The 13,592-nt window shown below is 47.9% G+C and overlaps 1 protein-coding gene across 1 annotated transcript in view; it reads left to right on the top strand.

Annotated features, from left to right (window-relative positions):
• The window catches only part of PHACTR1 (phosphatase and actin regulator 1), a 177,505-nt gene extending 164,843 nt beyond the window's left edge, over positions 1–12,662 (top strand). Inside the window, exons 10-13 of the mRNA XM_048508514.1 lie at positions 3,453–3,508; positions 5,880–5,941; positions 12,472–12,612; positions 12,645–12,662. Of these exons, the coding sequence (XP_048364471.1) occupies positions 3,453–3,508; positions 5,880–5,941; positions 12,472–12,612; positions 12,645–12,662 (277 nt within the window). The remainder of the gene's footprint in view (positions 1–3,452; positions 3,509–5,879; positions 5,942–12,471; positions 12,613–12,644) is intronic.
• The last annotated feature ends 930 nt before the right edge of the window (positions 12,663–13,592 follow it).

The following is a 13,592-nucleotide window of genomic DNA, read 5'->3' as shown; positions in this document are numbered from 1 at the left end:
TCATGGAAGTCCACAGAGAGCATTTTTATACAATTTATCACATGAAAGATTTCAAAACCGCTGCTTATTTGCTACAAAGAATGGATCCAGGTATCTTCCTTTGTTTTTGTTTTTAATGTTGCCTTTTTCTGGCTATTGGGGCCACTGTAATTCTGAATGCCTAGAGGACTGTGGCTGAATGAGTGTCCCAGGCACTCCTTGGATCATACCTGTGGTATCAAGGTATGACACATGGGAAGAATACTTCGCATACCTGAGTAGGCAGTCGGAAGCTGCAGGTGTCACATGAAGACCAATAGATGACACAATAATTTTTAGAAACTCAGAAATCCATAAAATACCTGTATATTAATATCAAAATATTTTATCTTTTACTATCATAAATATACACAATTTCTAAAGAAAAAATTCAGACTTCTTCTCTGGTACAAAGGGAGGACCAAAAAATTTTTACGCAGATTTCCAGATTGCAAGGGGCACCATGCCCCTAACCCCAGTGACAAGGAAGGGATAACTGTATGTTTCAGACACCCAAATTTCCAGTGAATTTTAAAAAACATTTTCTCTGCAAATGAAGAATCAGCTATAGGCAGAGTTCACCTTTCTGACCCATTGAGTTAAATGGCCTTGGAAGGGGTTTAGGATGACTGTCTTGTGCAATAAATCAAACTGGGCCTTAGCATACTGATTGATTCTATCAGTTGTATATCATAGATCTGAAAGTCTTGTTTACGGTAGTATAATACAAAAGAATAAAGAATGTGTTTTTTTCCCTTCTCTGTGATGTATATCCAACAGAGCAAAAGGATTAGAATCTCTATTTAATTATCCAATACTAAGAGCGGTATTTTTTCCAAACAGTCTGTTGTTTTCCAAAAATGACTGTTTCATTCCAACCCAGAATATATTACTATTATTGTTTCTGATCAGAGAGCTTGGGTTTAATGAAGATTATTCAGGTTATTTCAGTGTTTATAAGTTTTATTTTTGAAGTTTTTGTCTTCTTTCATTCAGTCAAAATGTCCTATTTAAGCAGGAAACTCTTGACATATCCTTCAAATTTATGAATGTTGAACTCAACACAAGAGGGGGAGTTCCGTGAATGGGTCACCCATAATTCAAAGCTTCTGGGGAGATCCTGAACCGGGACAAAGAAATGGTGCCGAGGGAAAGGCTGTTTAAATCTTTTCCTCAGTCATTTCTTTAAAAAAATCTGAATCAAACTCTCAAAGCAGAGATTAGCCTTGCAGTGCAACACTGGCTTGACACCACAACTTACATATTTTCTCTTGAGAGGCAAATATCAGCTTCTAGGGAACTATTTAAATCAGGAAATCAGCATGTGAGGGAAAGGAATAAATTCTCGCTTTGCCAATCTGCCTCGGATTGCCCTACAGCTGCCGTTTATGTTTGAAAAGCTGTGACTTCACATGGCTTTCCTGGCCTGCTGCCTAGTCTGACCCTGAATTTCTTTGAATCAAGCGAACTAACAAACCATTGCTTCCCTTGAGCATCATCGGTTCACAGGTGTGTTTACAGCAGAACTGTAGCTAAAAAAGAAGTAATTGAAACAGTCCAGAATTCAGAATGCTACGCAAAAGGCACCATTTACGGCTTTTCCTTTCCTATTCGTTGCTGTGTACACAGATGTTTGAGCAACATGGTGAAGCTGAAAACTACTAATTATATTTGTTTCAAGATAATTTCACTGAAGTTACATTTCAATCTGATTCAGTTGGCTGCAGTCTTTCTAAGTGTAGAGAGCCTGAAATGCATCATAATGACTATGGGATGGGAGAGGGGGAGAAATATTTGTAAACCCATTCTTCTCTGAACAGCGGGTAGTTTCTAAAGCAGCCATTATATCAGTGGTGGCGAACCTTTGGCACTCCAGATGTTATGGACTACAATTCCCATCAGCTCCTGCCAATTGGCCATGCTGGCAGGAGCTGATGGGAATTGTAGTCCATCCCCCCCCACCCTACGTCCCCCCCCCCCCTCCCCCCTCCCCCCCCCCCGCCCCCCCCCCCACCCCCCCCTCCCCCCACCCTCCCCCCCCCCCCCCCCCCCCTTCCCCACCCCCACCCCCCACCCCCCCCCCCCCCCCCCCCCCCCCCCCCCCCCCCCCCCCGCCACCCGCCCCCCCCCCCCCCCTCCCCCCCCCCCCCCCCCCCCCCCCCCCACCCACCCCCCCCCCCCCCCACCCCCCCCCCCCCCCACCCCCCCCCCCCCCCACCCCCCCCCACCCCCACCCCCCCCCCCCCCCACCCCCCCCCCCCCCCACCCCCCCCCCCCCCCACCCCCCCCCCCCCCCACCCCCCCCCCCCCCCACCCCCCCCCCCCCCCACCCCCCCCCCCCCCCACCCCCCCATATGGACTACAATTCCCATCAGCTCCTGCCAGCATGGCCAATTGGCAGGGGCTGATGGGAATTGTAGTCCATACCATCTGGAGTGCCAAAGGTTCGCCACCACGGCATTATATAATGTCAGATTCCTTGTAAAAAGAGAGCACAGGTACTTTGCATCTCTGTCCATGGTACTGACTTATTTCTTTGGCGGCCAAACAAACAATTGTAGTCTTTAAAGCACTATCTGTTCCACCAAGAATCAAAACACATTAGCTGATGACACCAAAATTCCTTATTCTAGACCAGTGTTTCTCAACCTGGGTGTCGGGACCCCTTTGGGGGTCAAACGCCCCTATCACAGGGGCCGCCTAAGACTCTCTGCATCAGTGTTCTCCATCTGTAAAATGGATAAATGTTAGGGTTGGGGGTCACCACAACATGAGGAACTGTATTAAAGGATCACGGCATTAGGAAGGTTGAGAACCACTGTTCTAGACATTAGGAAACTCAAACCACAATTGTGTCTCCCAAATGTGTCTTCATCCAACATCTGAGCATGTGTTCTTTCCCAGGGGCCTCCACTCGTCAATACTTGTCGAAGAAATATCTAGCCATCAAAGGCTGTTCAGCAAACATTTTTCAGCTACCCACGGAAACTGTTAGTTGACCATCCATGCTCATTTTCAAGGAGTCTCTTCTCTTGATGAACTACAACAGCAATTCCACTATAATATATTTTAAAATCTGTCATGTTATTTGTAGTCTCTAATCTTTGATGAACTTTGCTCCCAAAAACCCCACAAAACTTGTTGCAGCACATTAGCACCCAACTCTCAACTCTCAATTATCATCTAACTCTCATCTGATTAGCCTGGGGTATTGATGGAAGAGGCGTGTCTACTTACTATACAGCATGTTTGGTTTCCCCCTGACTGGGAAGAAACTACCAGTGCAATTTATGCTCTGCACTATCAGGACATGCTATATACACAGGAACAATGTCATCTTCTCCATTTCGGAACCATGGGGAAAAGAGCAACTCTTGAGCTTATGTTGGAGAACATGGCATGGTCCAAAAATTAATCCTAGGCTTTTTCCACAGACGACTGAGCCAGAGGCCAACTGCTGAAGAACTGGAGCAGAGGAACATTTTGAAACGTAAGTAGCTGCAAGCTAAAACTAGAAGGCTGTGAGAGCACAAAAGAGGAGACTTCCTGAAATGCAAAATTCCCAGCAGGGCAGTCTCATTCAGACATTTTTATGCCCTGTTGTTCTCTGCAACAGATTAAAACCACCATTATATAATGCATGAACATAGCCAACATCAGTTCTTTTACCACAGTGGTTCAGTGAGAACATATTTAGGTTGCATATTTGTTTGTTCTTTACTTTTAATTTTGCAGCACAGTTACTGAGGTATTTCCACATGCTGCCATTCTTCTCCATGGCCCTTTCCCCACTTACCTTAAGCCCCGTGCTACTCTCCTCAAGTAGCGTGGGGTCCAGCTGCACTCCCCACTTCAGGGGCGGCAAGAACGCAGCCGCCCTGACACTGCCTCTCTCGCGCCCCCTCAGCGCTTGTAATTCCTGGCGCCTTTTGAAATGGCGCCTGACCCCTCGCAGAGCCCTTTGGACCCTTTCCCCACTTACCTTTGTCCGAGGGTTGCTGCGCGCAATTCCTGGCGCGCACCAGGAATTGCGCGCGCTGGGAATTGCGCGCAGCAACCCTTGGACAAAGGTAAGTGGGGAAAGGGCCCAAAATGCCCTTCCTCTATCCCCCAGCAGTGATAACCCCGCTCCCTCTGCTCTCCCAATTGGCAGTGAATATTGTTATATCGATATAACATTATAATCATGTGTGTAAAGGATGCTCTGAATGTGCAACTTTTGTTTCTTTTTTTTTAAAGCAGCTAGCTCTTTTGTTGCAGAGATATGTCTTTCACCTTGTAACTTTGCTAGATAGTTACTTGTTTTTAAAATGACAGCTGGAAATTCAGAGAACCTGACACACATATAGTTATAATGTGGTATTACTCTGCTGATATTCAATTGGTGATGTCAAAAAAGGAAAAAACCTCCCCAGTGATGGGGGGAGGAAATTGCTGCTTTTGGCAAAATGGCTGTCATGTGGGAAAGACCAGAAAATCAAAACTTTACCACCTCCACAACAGCTATAGAGAATTTGTTGCAAAACTTCGCAGCAAAGCATAGTTGGGAAGCGAGGAAAACCCTGGGAAGCACACAAATGAACCACACTGTGTGCAAAAGCAAAACAAAGAAAGCCACTTCACAACAGCATTGAACCTGGAACAAATAACCTGTGTGGATATGGCCTTAGATTGGAAAAAAACACGTATTATTTATGACCAATTTTTTAAAGTATAGCTTTCCAAATAATCCAGGTTTCTTTTAGACTCTTGAATTATGTGAGTATAGAGCCCGTGTAGTGTAGTGATTAAGAGGGGCGGACTCTAAAACAGTTCTTTTTAAAACATTTGCAGAACGTTTTAAATGGTCTGTGCATAAAAAGCCAGTATCAAGCATTGACAACAGCTGTCAGCAGTTTATCCTGGCCAGGTCAATGGCAGGGGAAAGAGGCTGTAGGTTCCTCTGAGGTCACAAGACTTCAGGGGAATTGACTGAGTACGCGCTGCCTGTGCTGAGTCTCGAACCTGACACACGGAAAACATGCTTGCTGCCACTGAGTTGTGGCCCTCATGTCTTCAGTATCAAATGCCTGCTAGCTGTTTGCAGTTATATCTTGCTCAGGAAATTATCTCCCAGTTTGCAAAGTATTACCATGAATGTGAAAAAAATTAACTAAGGCCCCTTCCGCACACGCAAAATAATGCGTTTTCAAACCACTTTCACAACTGTTTGCAAGTGGATTTTGCCATTCCGCACAGCTTCAAAGAGCACTGAAAGCAGTTTGAAAGTGCATTATTCTGCATGTGCGGAATGAGCCTTAAAAAGGGGGGAAAGGGGAGGAAGAAGCTCTCAGACCATAATCTTACATCTGAGAGTGGGAAACTGGAGTTCACGGGATCAAATGCATAGATGGTCCATTCCCACAAAACATCTTATAGAGAGAGAACCTCCAGGGACTCATACCAAGGACCATTCCATAAAAGCAAAATTTTACCTCAGAATGTGTCTTGAATCGCTTGTTCTAGCCATGACAGAGGTATAATTCTCCCTTTTCCTCACAGCAAACAGGCCTTTAGGCAAAGCTGTAATGCTGGGGGAAGCCCCAGCTTCCCGCCTCATTGCTGGTATAAACTGAGCTACGTTCAGGAATAAAATTTGTGCTGACACAGCCCGGCCAGAAGGGATCTGGACGATTTTGTGCAGTGTATTAAGAAACATGTTTACCACAGGATGGCAAAAGTTCATTGTTCCCCGAGGCCTTTTCTCTGCACCAGAAGATGGCCTGAAATAGTGATAGCCCAGTCTTAACTGCTGCCGGCTTCTGTAAATTTTGCATGCTGTATCAGTCGGACCGGTCTAAAACTGTGTTAATCTTTTCCAGCGCGAAACGAACAAGAGGAGCAGGAAGAAAAACGGGAGATAAAAAGAAGATTGACGCGTAAGGTGAGAGGTTGCTGTTATCTGTTCTTGGGAGAATGAGCTTTTGACTAACAGTTTAAACCCTTGCCATTTTCATGGCTTGTGTGTATATGTGTTGGTTATTTTGTTTTTTCCACCAGAGCATGCTTCCTAAAAACTGCGTTCTTTGAAATGAATCCTTAAAACAGCTCCTGAGGCTATCCTAAGGATCCCAGCCTCCTTTGTAGGACCCTGGGATCTCCTGGAATTACAGTTCATCTCTAGATTGCAGAGGTCAGTTCCAATGGATGCTTTGGAGGGTAGATTTTGTACCCCATTGTGGTCCCTGACCTTTTCAGGCTCCACCCCGAAATCTCCAAAAGTTTCCCAACCTGGATCTGGCAGTAGCCCCCCTCTCCCCGCCAGTGGCCGGGGGAGGGGGAGACCTGGCAACCCTAGAAGATTTGAAGGAGATATTGAAGAAGATGTTCCTGGAAATAATGGCCAAAACTTTAAAATAAATCAAAGAGGGCCACACACATGTAATCCCATCAGCTATGCCAGGTATCCTGCCAGAAGTTCAGCAAACAACTTGAGTCCTCAAAATTGGGTGAGTGTATATGCCATGTGCCCTGCCGGTTACAATACACAACTCCTCTCTTTATAAAGCAAGACCATACTGGACAATGGCCCAGATGGCCCAAGCTAGCCTGATCTTGTCAGATCTCAGAAGTTAAGCACGGTCAACCTTGGTCAGTACTTAGATGGGAGACCACCAAGGAAGTCCAGAGTTGCTATGCAGAGGAATGCAATGGCAAACCACCTCCGATAATCTCTTGCCTCGAAAACCCTACCAGGATTGTCATAAATCATCTGTGACTTGACAGCATTTTACACACATACTATGACATGACTTGCTGTTTAGTCATGTTCTTTTTTTGACCTCTCCTGATTCAGATCAGCAGAGAGTGTTAGAAATAATGGGATCAAGAAGAAGAAGAAGAAGAAGAAGAAGAAGAAGAAGAAGAAGAAGAAGAAGAAGAAGAAGAAGAAGAAGAAGAAGAAGAAGAAGAAGAAGAAGAAGAAGAAGAAGAAGAAGAGGAGGAGGAGGAAGAAGAGGAAGAAGAAGAAGAAGAAGAGGAGGAGGAAGAAGAAGAGGAGGAGGAGGAGGAGTTTGGATTTATATCCCCCCTTTCTCTCCTGCAGGAGACTCAAAGGGGCTTACAATCTCCTTGCCCTTCCCCCCTCACAACAAACACCCTGTGAGGTAGTTGGGGCTGAGGGAGCTCCGAGAAGCTGTGACTAGCCCAAGGTCACCCAGCTGGCATGTGTGGGAGTGCACAGGCTAATCTGAATTCCCCAGATAAGCCTCCACAGCTCAGGCGGCAGAGCTGGGAATCAAACCCGGTTCCTCCAGATTAAATACACAAGCTCTTAACCTCCTATGCCATTGCTGAGACAGATGTGACTAGTTCTTTGTCTCTAAATTCCACTAGAAAACAAGAGCCTTTAGTTTTTCAGGTAATTTGGTAGATCGTTGGAATGATATTTCAGTGGGACACGTCACCACCTTGCTAGCGGTCACAGTCATAAGAGAATTACTCCGAAACTTTACAGTCTTTCCGATCACGCTTCATTCTTCCCACAAGCCATTTGGCAGAATGATGTTTTATATTCCTGAGCTTCAGTTATGTAAGGCCATGTTGTCCTGCTCTGTTTTGCAGGCAAATGTGGGATTTTATCTAAGTCATTGGCTATCAAAATTTGAAATTTGCTCGCTAGAGTGGAATCAGCAGTGCTTTATCATAATCATACGAGATTTCAGCAGCAGCAATAATAGCCCAGGTTGGAAGCTAAGCAGGGTTAGTATTTGGATGGGAGACCACCCTGGAAGTCAAGGATTATTATGCAGAGGAAGGCAATAGCAAACTACCTCTGTTCATCTCTTGCCTTGAAAATCCCATGAGTTGGAATTCATAGGATTGTCATAAATCAATTGTGATTCGACTGCACATTTAATTTAAGATACTTTAGTCCTACAAGCGGTTTCTTGTTCAAATGCTATAAAATATAGCAGTTGCTCGCTTCAAAATAGCCAGCATCGTATTGACAATTTCTAGCCTTTAAAAAAATGGGCATTTTCACATAGACCGCCATTGTACAGGAAAAGAATGGATGTACATATAGCAGCAGCAAAGAAAATACTTCAGACTTTACCTTGTTCTATTAATATTTACGGACAGATGACGCACCAGGCATGGCTATGATTCATCAGTCCTTGCTTGTATGGCCCTTCTCTACTCTAGATAGTGTGGCTCCAGGCAGAGTTCTACACCCTAATTCACAGATAAATCAAAGGCTGAGGATATATGCAGAAGGCCAAAGGGCAGACAAATGCTCAGTGAGCAATTTCAGTTCTCAACCCACCCTAGTTTTGCATTCCCCTCCAGCTCTCAGCCTTGCCCAGTTAGATTTTCCCTCTGCAAAGAACTTTAGCAGTCCCTGTATACTCTCTCCCAGAAAAAGATGTTCGTATAGTCAGTTAAGATGCAGTGGTTGAGAAAATTATGTGCCTCCACATTAGAATATAGTCCCAAACGAATATGAGAATTATATTCATTTGTACACTCACTGCCTTTGTCAAAACCATTATTGTGTGCATTATTGAGCATGGCATTTTGATACAAGAGTACGGTGACCAGACGTCCCGCTTTTGGCGGGACAGTCCCACCTTAAAACAATTTGTCCCGCGTCCCGCGGGTTTTTTGAACCGTCCTGATTTTTGGAAGGCTGCCGCACTGCCACAGGAGTGCACTGCCTTCTGGGGCGCTCCTGTTTCCCACCCTGTGACAGGGCAGGAAACGGGAGCGCCCCAGAAAGCAGTGCGCTCCTGTGGCTGTGCGCGCATGCGTGCGCGCGCAGCTGCCCGCCTGGGTCCCAGTTTACAAAGGTGACAATCTGGTCACCTTATACAAGAGCATTTATAGTTCATTGAATGACTATCATTAAATGGGTGGAGCAAGGCTAGGTAGGCACTAGGACCCAGGCAGAACTTTCAACAACAAAGAAGGTCCAGCATGTTGAGTTATGTGGTGGATACAACCCTACTAACATCTTTTTCTGAGGCAGATTATGGTTTACTTTCTCTCCTAAGGCCCTTGTGCATATGTAAGGTTTTTAATGGCAGAACATGAGAAGAGCTTTTCTGGAATGTTCATTCCATACATTTGGAGTCATGGCACAGAAAAGGTGGTTAACAACATCACCTTCAGAGATTAGCATCTTGATTACGGAAGTTCAGAGTTTATTCCACTGGGGAGACGTTTTTGTGGTCTCGGAAGGATGAACTTTGCACCCTCTCAAGCAAATGGTACTCTCCCCTAAAATTGTAAGCAATTTGCGCACGCCCCCCCCTCCCCAAAAAAAAATGCCTGCCTCCACATCACAACCCTGGTATTCCTCGGAGGTCTCCCATCCAATATTACACAGGGCTGACCCTGCTTCGTTTCTGAGATCTGACAAGATCAGCCTGGGTTACGGCTTCTGTACTTTAACCCTCTATTAAAGGAACGGGGCATTTTTCACCAGTACTGTTGACAATCCTAGTTAGAGTCCTCTAAAGAGTCAAAAGCTTCGACAGTGTGTTTTAATCAACAAAAAGAAGAAGAATTTGGATTTATATCCCCCCTTTCTCTCCTGCAGGAGACTCAAAGGGGCTGACAATCTCCTTGCCCTCCCCCCCCCTTAACAAACACCCTGTGAGGTGGGTGGGGCTGAGAGAGCTCCGAGAAGCTGTGACTAGCTCAAGGTCACCCAGCTGGCGTGTGTGGGAGTGTACAGGCTCATCTGAATTCCCCAGATAAGCCTCCACAACTCAAGCGGCAGAGCTGGGGATCAAATCCTCCAGATCAGAGTGCACCTGCTCTTAGCCACTGCTCTTAGCCACTACGCCACTGCTGGATATAATATTTTTTGGAGGGGGGACTAGGCGAAGGGGTTTTTTTGCTGTCCTGTAATGAACCATCTCCTTTTTCTTATTCCCTGAACACTCAGAATATTTTGGTAGCAGTGAAAATTGACTCCACTGTGAAGTAAGCATCATGTTTTGAAGTCTATTTTTGGCTTACATGGTTTCCTACTTTGATCGCTTGTCATAGTAAAAATATAAATAGAGCATTTTAAAAAGGGTATATGTAAATAGTATCCAGAATAAGTAGCAGTCAAAAGCTTTGAATTCCAGTGATAACACTGGTATTTCATCCTTAATTTATGCTGTTTTGGGGAGGGGGGAGACGGCATTATTATGAGCAAAGGATAGCACATCCACTTTCCCTGGTTTCTGATCCACCTTTGATGTTTAATGTCAGGTTTCAAGAGGTATGTTGCTTATTTGGTTTAGGGCTGCATAAAATATAAATAGACATCTTAGACAGCTGTGGGAGCAGCAACAAAGATTTTTTAAAAATCTGCCCTCTTTTGTTCAGTGATTTCTAAATTCCAAAGGCAACAGCCACTGTGTAAATGGTATCCCTATTTAATACATACGGGGTACAAGCAGACTTACAAGCAGACTTATAATTACTGGAGTCCAAAGATTTTTGTAGATTCAGTACTTCCCAATATGCTCACCTGAACACACTGAGCAACGATCCAAACCTTTGAATCTGCCTGACCTCGCATGAGGTTCTACCACACTACGTGAACTAAAGAAAGAACCATAAACTTTGGCATCTAGCCGAAGAGAGAAGCTAACGGTAGAAAGCTGAATCTACAAGAAAGGAGATGGAGATCCTCATCACAGTTTACTAACGAAATGTTTCTGCAGTGCAGACTGTCATGTTTGCTGTTGATAAAGGCATGGATAGCACCATTTGGGAATAGCTTGATATTTAGATTTTCATATTTCATCTGCACTCTTTCTCATCAAAACTTGGAAGCCACTTGGATAGGAGATTGGGTTGCTCTGCAGACGAAGGCCATAGCAAACCCTCTCTGGAAATCTATTGCCTTGAAAAACCTCATAGACTCGGGGCCACCATGAATCAGTTGTGACTTGACGCTACACAATTATTTTTATTATGAAACAGACTCATGAAAATAATGGGCTGCACCAGCGTGATGTAGTGGTTGAGAGCAGTGGGCGCTAATCTGGAGAACTAGGTTTGATTCCCCACTTCTCAACATGAGTGGCAGACTCTTAACTGGTAAACTGGATTTATTTCCCGCTCCTACACATGAAGCCTGCTAGTCACAATTCTCTCAGAAGTCACAATTCTCTCAGAAGTCACTCAGTCCCACCTTCCTCACAAAGTATTTGCTGTGGGGAGGGAAAGGAAAGGCCATTGTAAGCCGCTTTGAGACTCCTTACAGGAGAGAAAGGCGGAGTACAAATCCAAATCCTTCTTTATTCCACACAAAAAAATGAAGGAACTGTTCTGTCATTAATAGGTCATCTTACATAGAGATGTGTACATTTCTTGCTGTGATGTATATTGGAATGTGTGCATTGTGTTACTTAAACTTGCACGTATTTTGGTGCGTAGAGTGGGAAGCACTGAACATCAAAAGCAGGGAGCAGCAGTGGCATAGGAGGTTAAGAGCTTGTGTATTTAATCTGGAGGAACCGGGTTTGATTCCCAGCTCTGCCGCCTGAGCTGTGGAGGCTTATCTGGGGAATTCAGATTAGCCTGTGCACTCCCACACACGCCAGCTGGGTGACCTTGGACTAGTCACAGCTTCTCGGAGCTCTCTCGGCCCCACCCACCTCACAGGGTGTTTGTTGTGAGGGGGGAAGGGCAAGGAGATTGTCAGCCCCTTTGAGTCTCCTGCAGGAGAGAAAGGGGGGATATAAATCCAAACTCTTCTTCTTCTTCTTCTTCTTCATTGTGCTGGTCAAACACTCCCATGTATGTTTCTATGTGATGCTGAACAGACTGTAGATAGGCCATCAAGTCAGGCTATTGCAGTGGTGCCATTTATTACTTTTTAATATTGATGTATCGCTTCTCTGCCGGTAGTGGCAATGCTGAAAATGTTTTTTTAAAAGCATACCATAAGAAAGCAACATGAACTCCGACAATGAAATCAAATAAATACCCACATTTTGTGCAGAAACAGAAAAGAAAAGAAGTCCACAAAGCCTAGTAAAAGGAATGTTTCCCAATTTCGAAAGTTGAGCAGAGAGGGCACTTAGCAGGCATCTCTAGGAAGACGAGTGCATCTCTGTGGTATGCCAGTGTGAAAGTGCTATGTGCCCTTCCTGACATCTTTCATCCTGCCGTGGCTTTTGGATGATGCACCTGGGTGCTGTAAAATAAAAATAGTCCCTTCAATAGTTCTCTGGTGTACACAATTAATGCCTTGTAATAGAGGGCATTTCTCATTGGCTACACATCATAGGATTTGTCTTCCATCTACTTTGAAGACAAATTGTTCGTCTTCCATCTCCTGGATGCCTCAATGTAACTAGCCGACAAAGTTGCATTTCTTTTTAACGTTTTTCTCAATGTGATAAATTGGCAAAGAGCTTTTGGGAAGCATGATGTTTTGGTACACTTCCTGCTTTGCTTCTACAGCTGAGTCAACGGCCAACAGTGGAAGAGCTTCGTGAGAGGAAAATCCTCATCCGCTTCAGCGATTACGTGGAGGTGGCAGATGCTCAGGACTACGACAGACGGGCAGATAAACCGTGGACACGGCTCACAGCTGCAGATAAAGTAAGTTGGAAGAATATTGGAAGAAACCTTAGGGCCAAGAGTCACTCTAATGCACAGGTGTCAAATTCGCAACCCTCCAGATGTTATGGACTACAGTTCCCATCATCCCCTGCCAGCATGGTGCTGGCAGGGGATGATGGGACCCCCCCACCCCCCCCCCCCCCCCCCCCCCCCCCCCCCCCCCCCCCCCCCCCCCACACCCCCCCGCCAACCCCCCCAGCCCCCCGCACACCCACCCCCCCCCCCCCCCCCCCCCCCCCCCCCCCACCCCCCCCCCCCCCCACCCCCCCCCCCCCCCACCCCCCCCCCCCCCCACCCCCCCCCCCCCCCACCCCCCCCCCCCCCCACCCCCCCCCCCCCCCACCCCCCCCCCCCCCCACCCCCCCCCCCCCCCACCCCCCCCCCCCCCCACCCCCCCCCCCCCCCACCCCCCCCCCCCCCCACCCCCCCCCCCCCCCACCCCCCCCCCCCCCCACCCCCCCCCCCCCCCACCCCCCCCCCCCCCCACCCCCCCCCCCCCCCACCCCCCCCCCCCCCCACCCCCCCCCCCCCCCACCCCCCCCCCCCCCCACCCCCCCCCCCCCCCACCCCCCCCCCCCCCCACCCCCCCCCCCCCCCACCCCCCCCCCCCCCCACCCCCCCCCCCCCCCACCCCCCCCCCCCCCCACCCCCCCCCCCCCCCACCCCCCCCCCCCCCCACCCCCCCCCCCCCCCACCCCCCCCCCCCCCCACCCCCCCCCCCCCCCACCCCCCCCCCCCCCCACCCCCCCCCCCCCCCACCCCCCCCCCCCCCCACCCCCCCCCCCCCCCACCCCCCCCCCCCCCCACCCCCCCCCCCCCCCACCCCCCCCCCCCCCCACCCCCCCCCCCCCCCACCCCCCCCCCCCCCCACCCCCCCCCCCCCCCACCCCCCCCCCCCCCCACCCCCCCCCCCCCCCACCCCCCCCCCCCCCCACCCCCCCCCCCCCCCACCCCCCCCC

This window comes from Sphaerodactylus townsendi, linkage group LG09, assembly GCF_021028975.2.
Source record: "Sphaerodactylus townsendi isolate TG3544 linkage group LG09, MPM_Stown_v2.3, whole genome shotgun sequence".
In the NCBI taxonomy this organism is placed as follows: Eukaryota; Metazoa; Chordata; class Lepidosauria; order Squamata; family Sphaerodactylidae; genus Sphaerodactylus; species Sphaerodactylus townsendi.
This window is presented reverse-complemented; position numbering and strand designations above follow the sequence as displayed.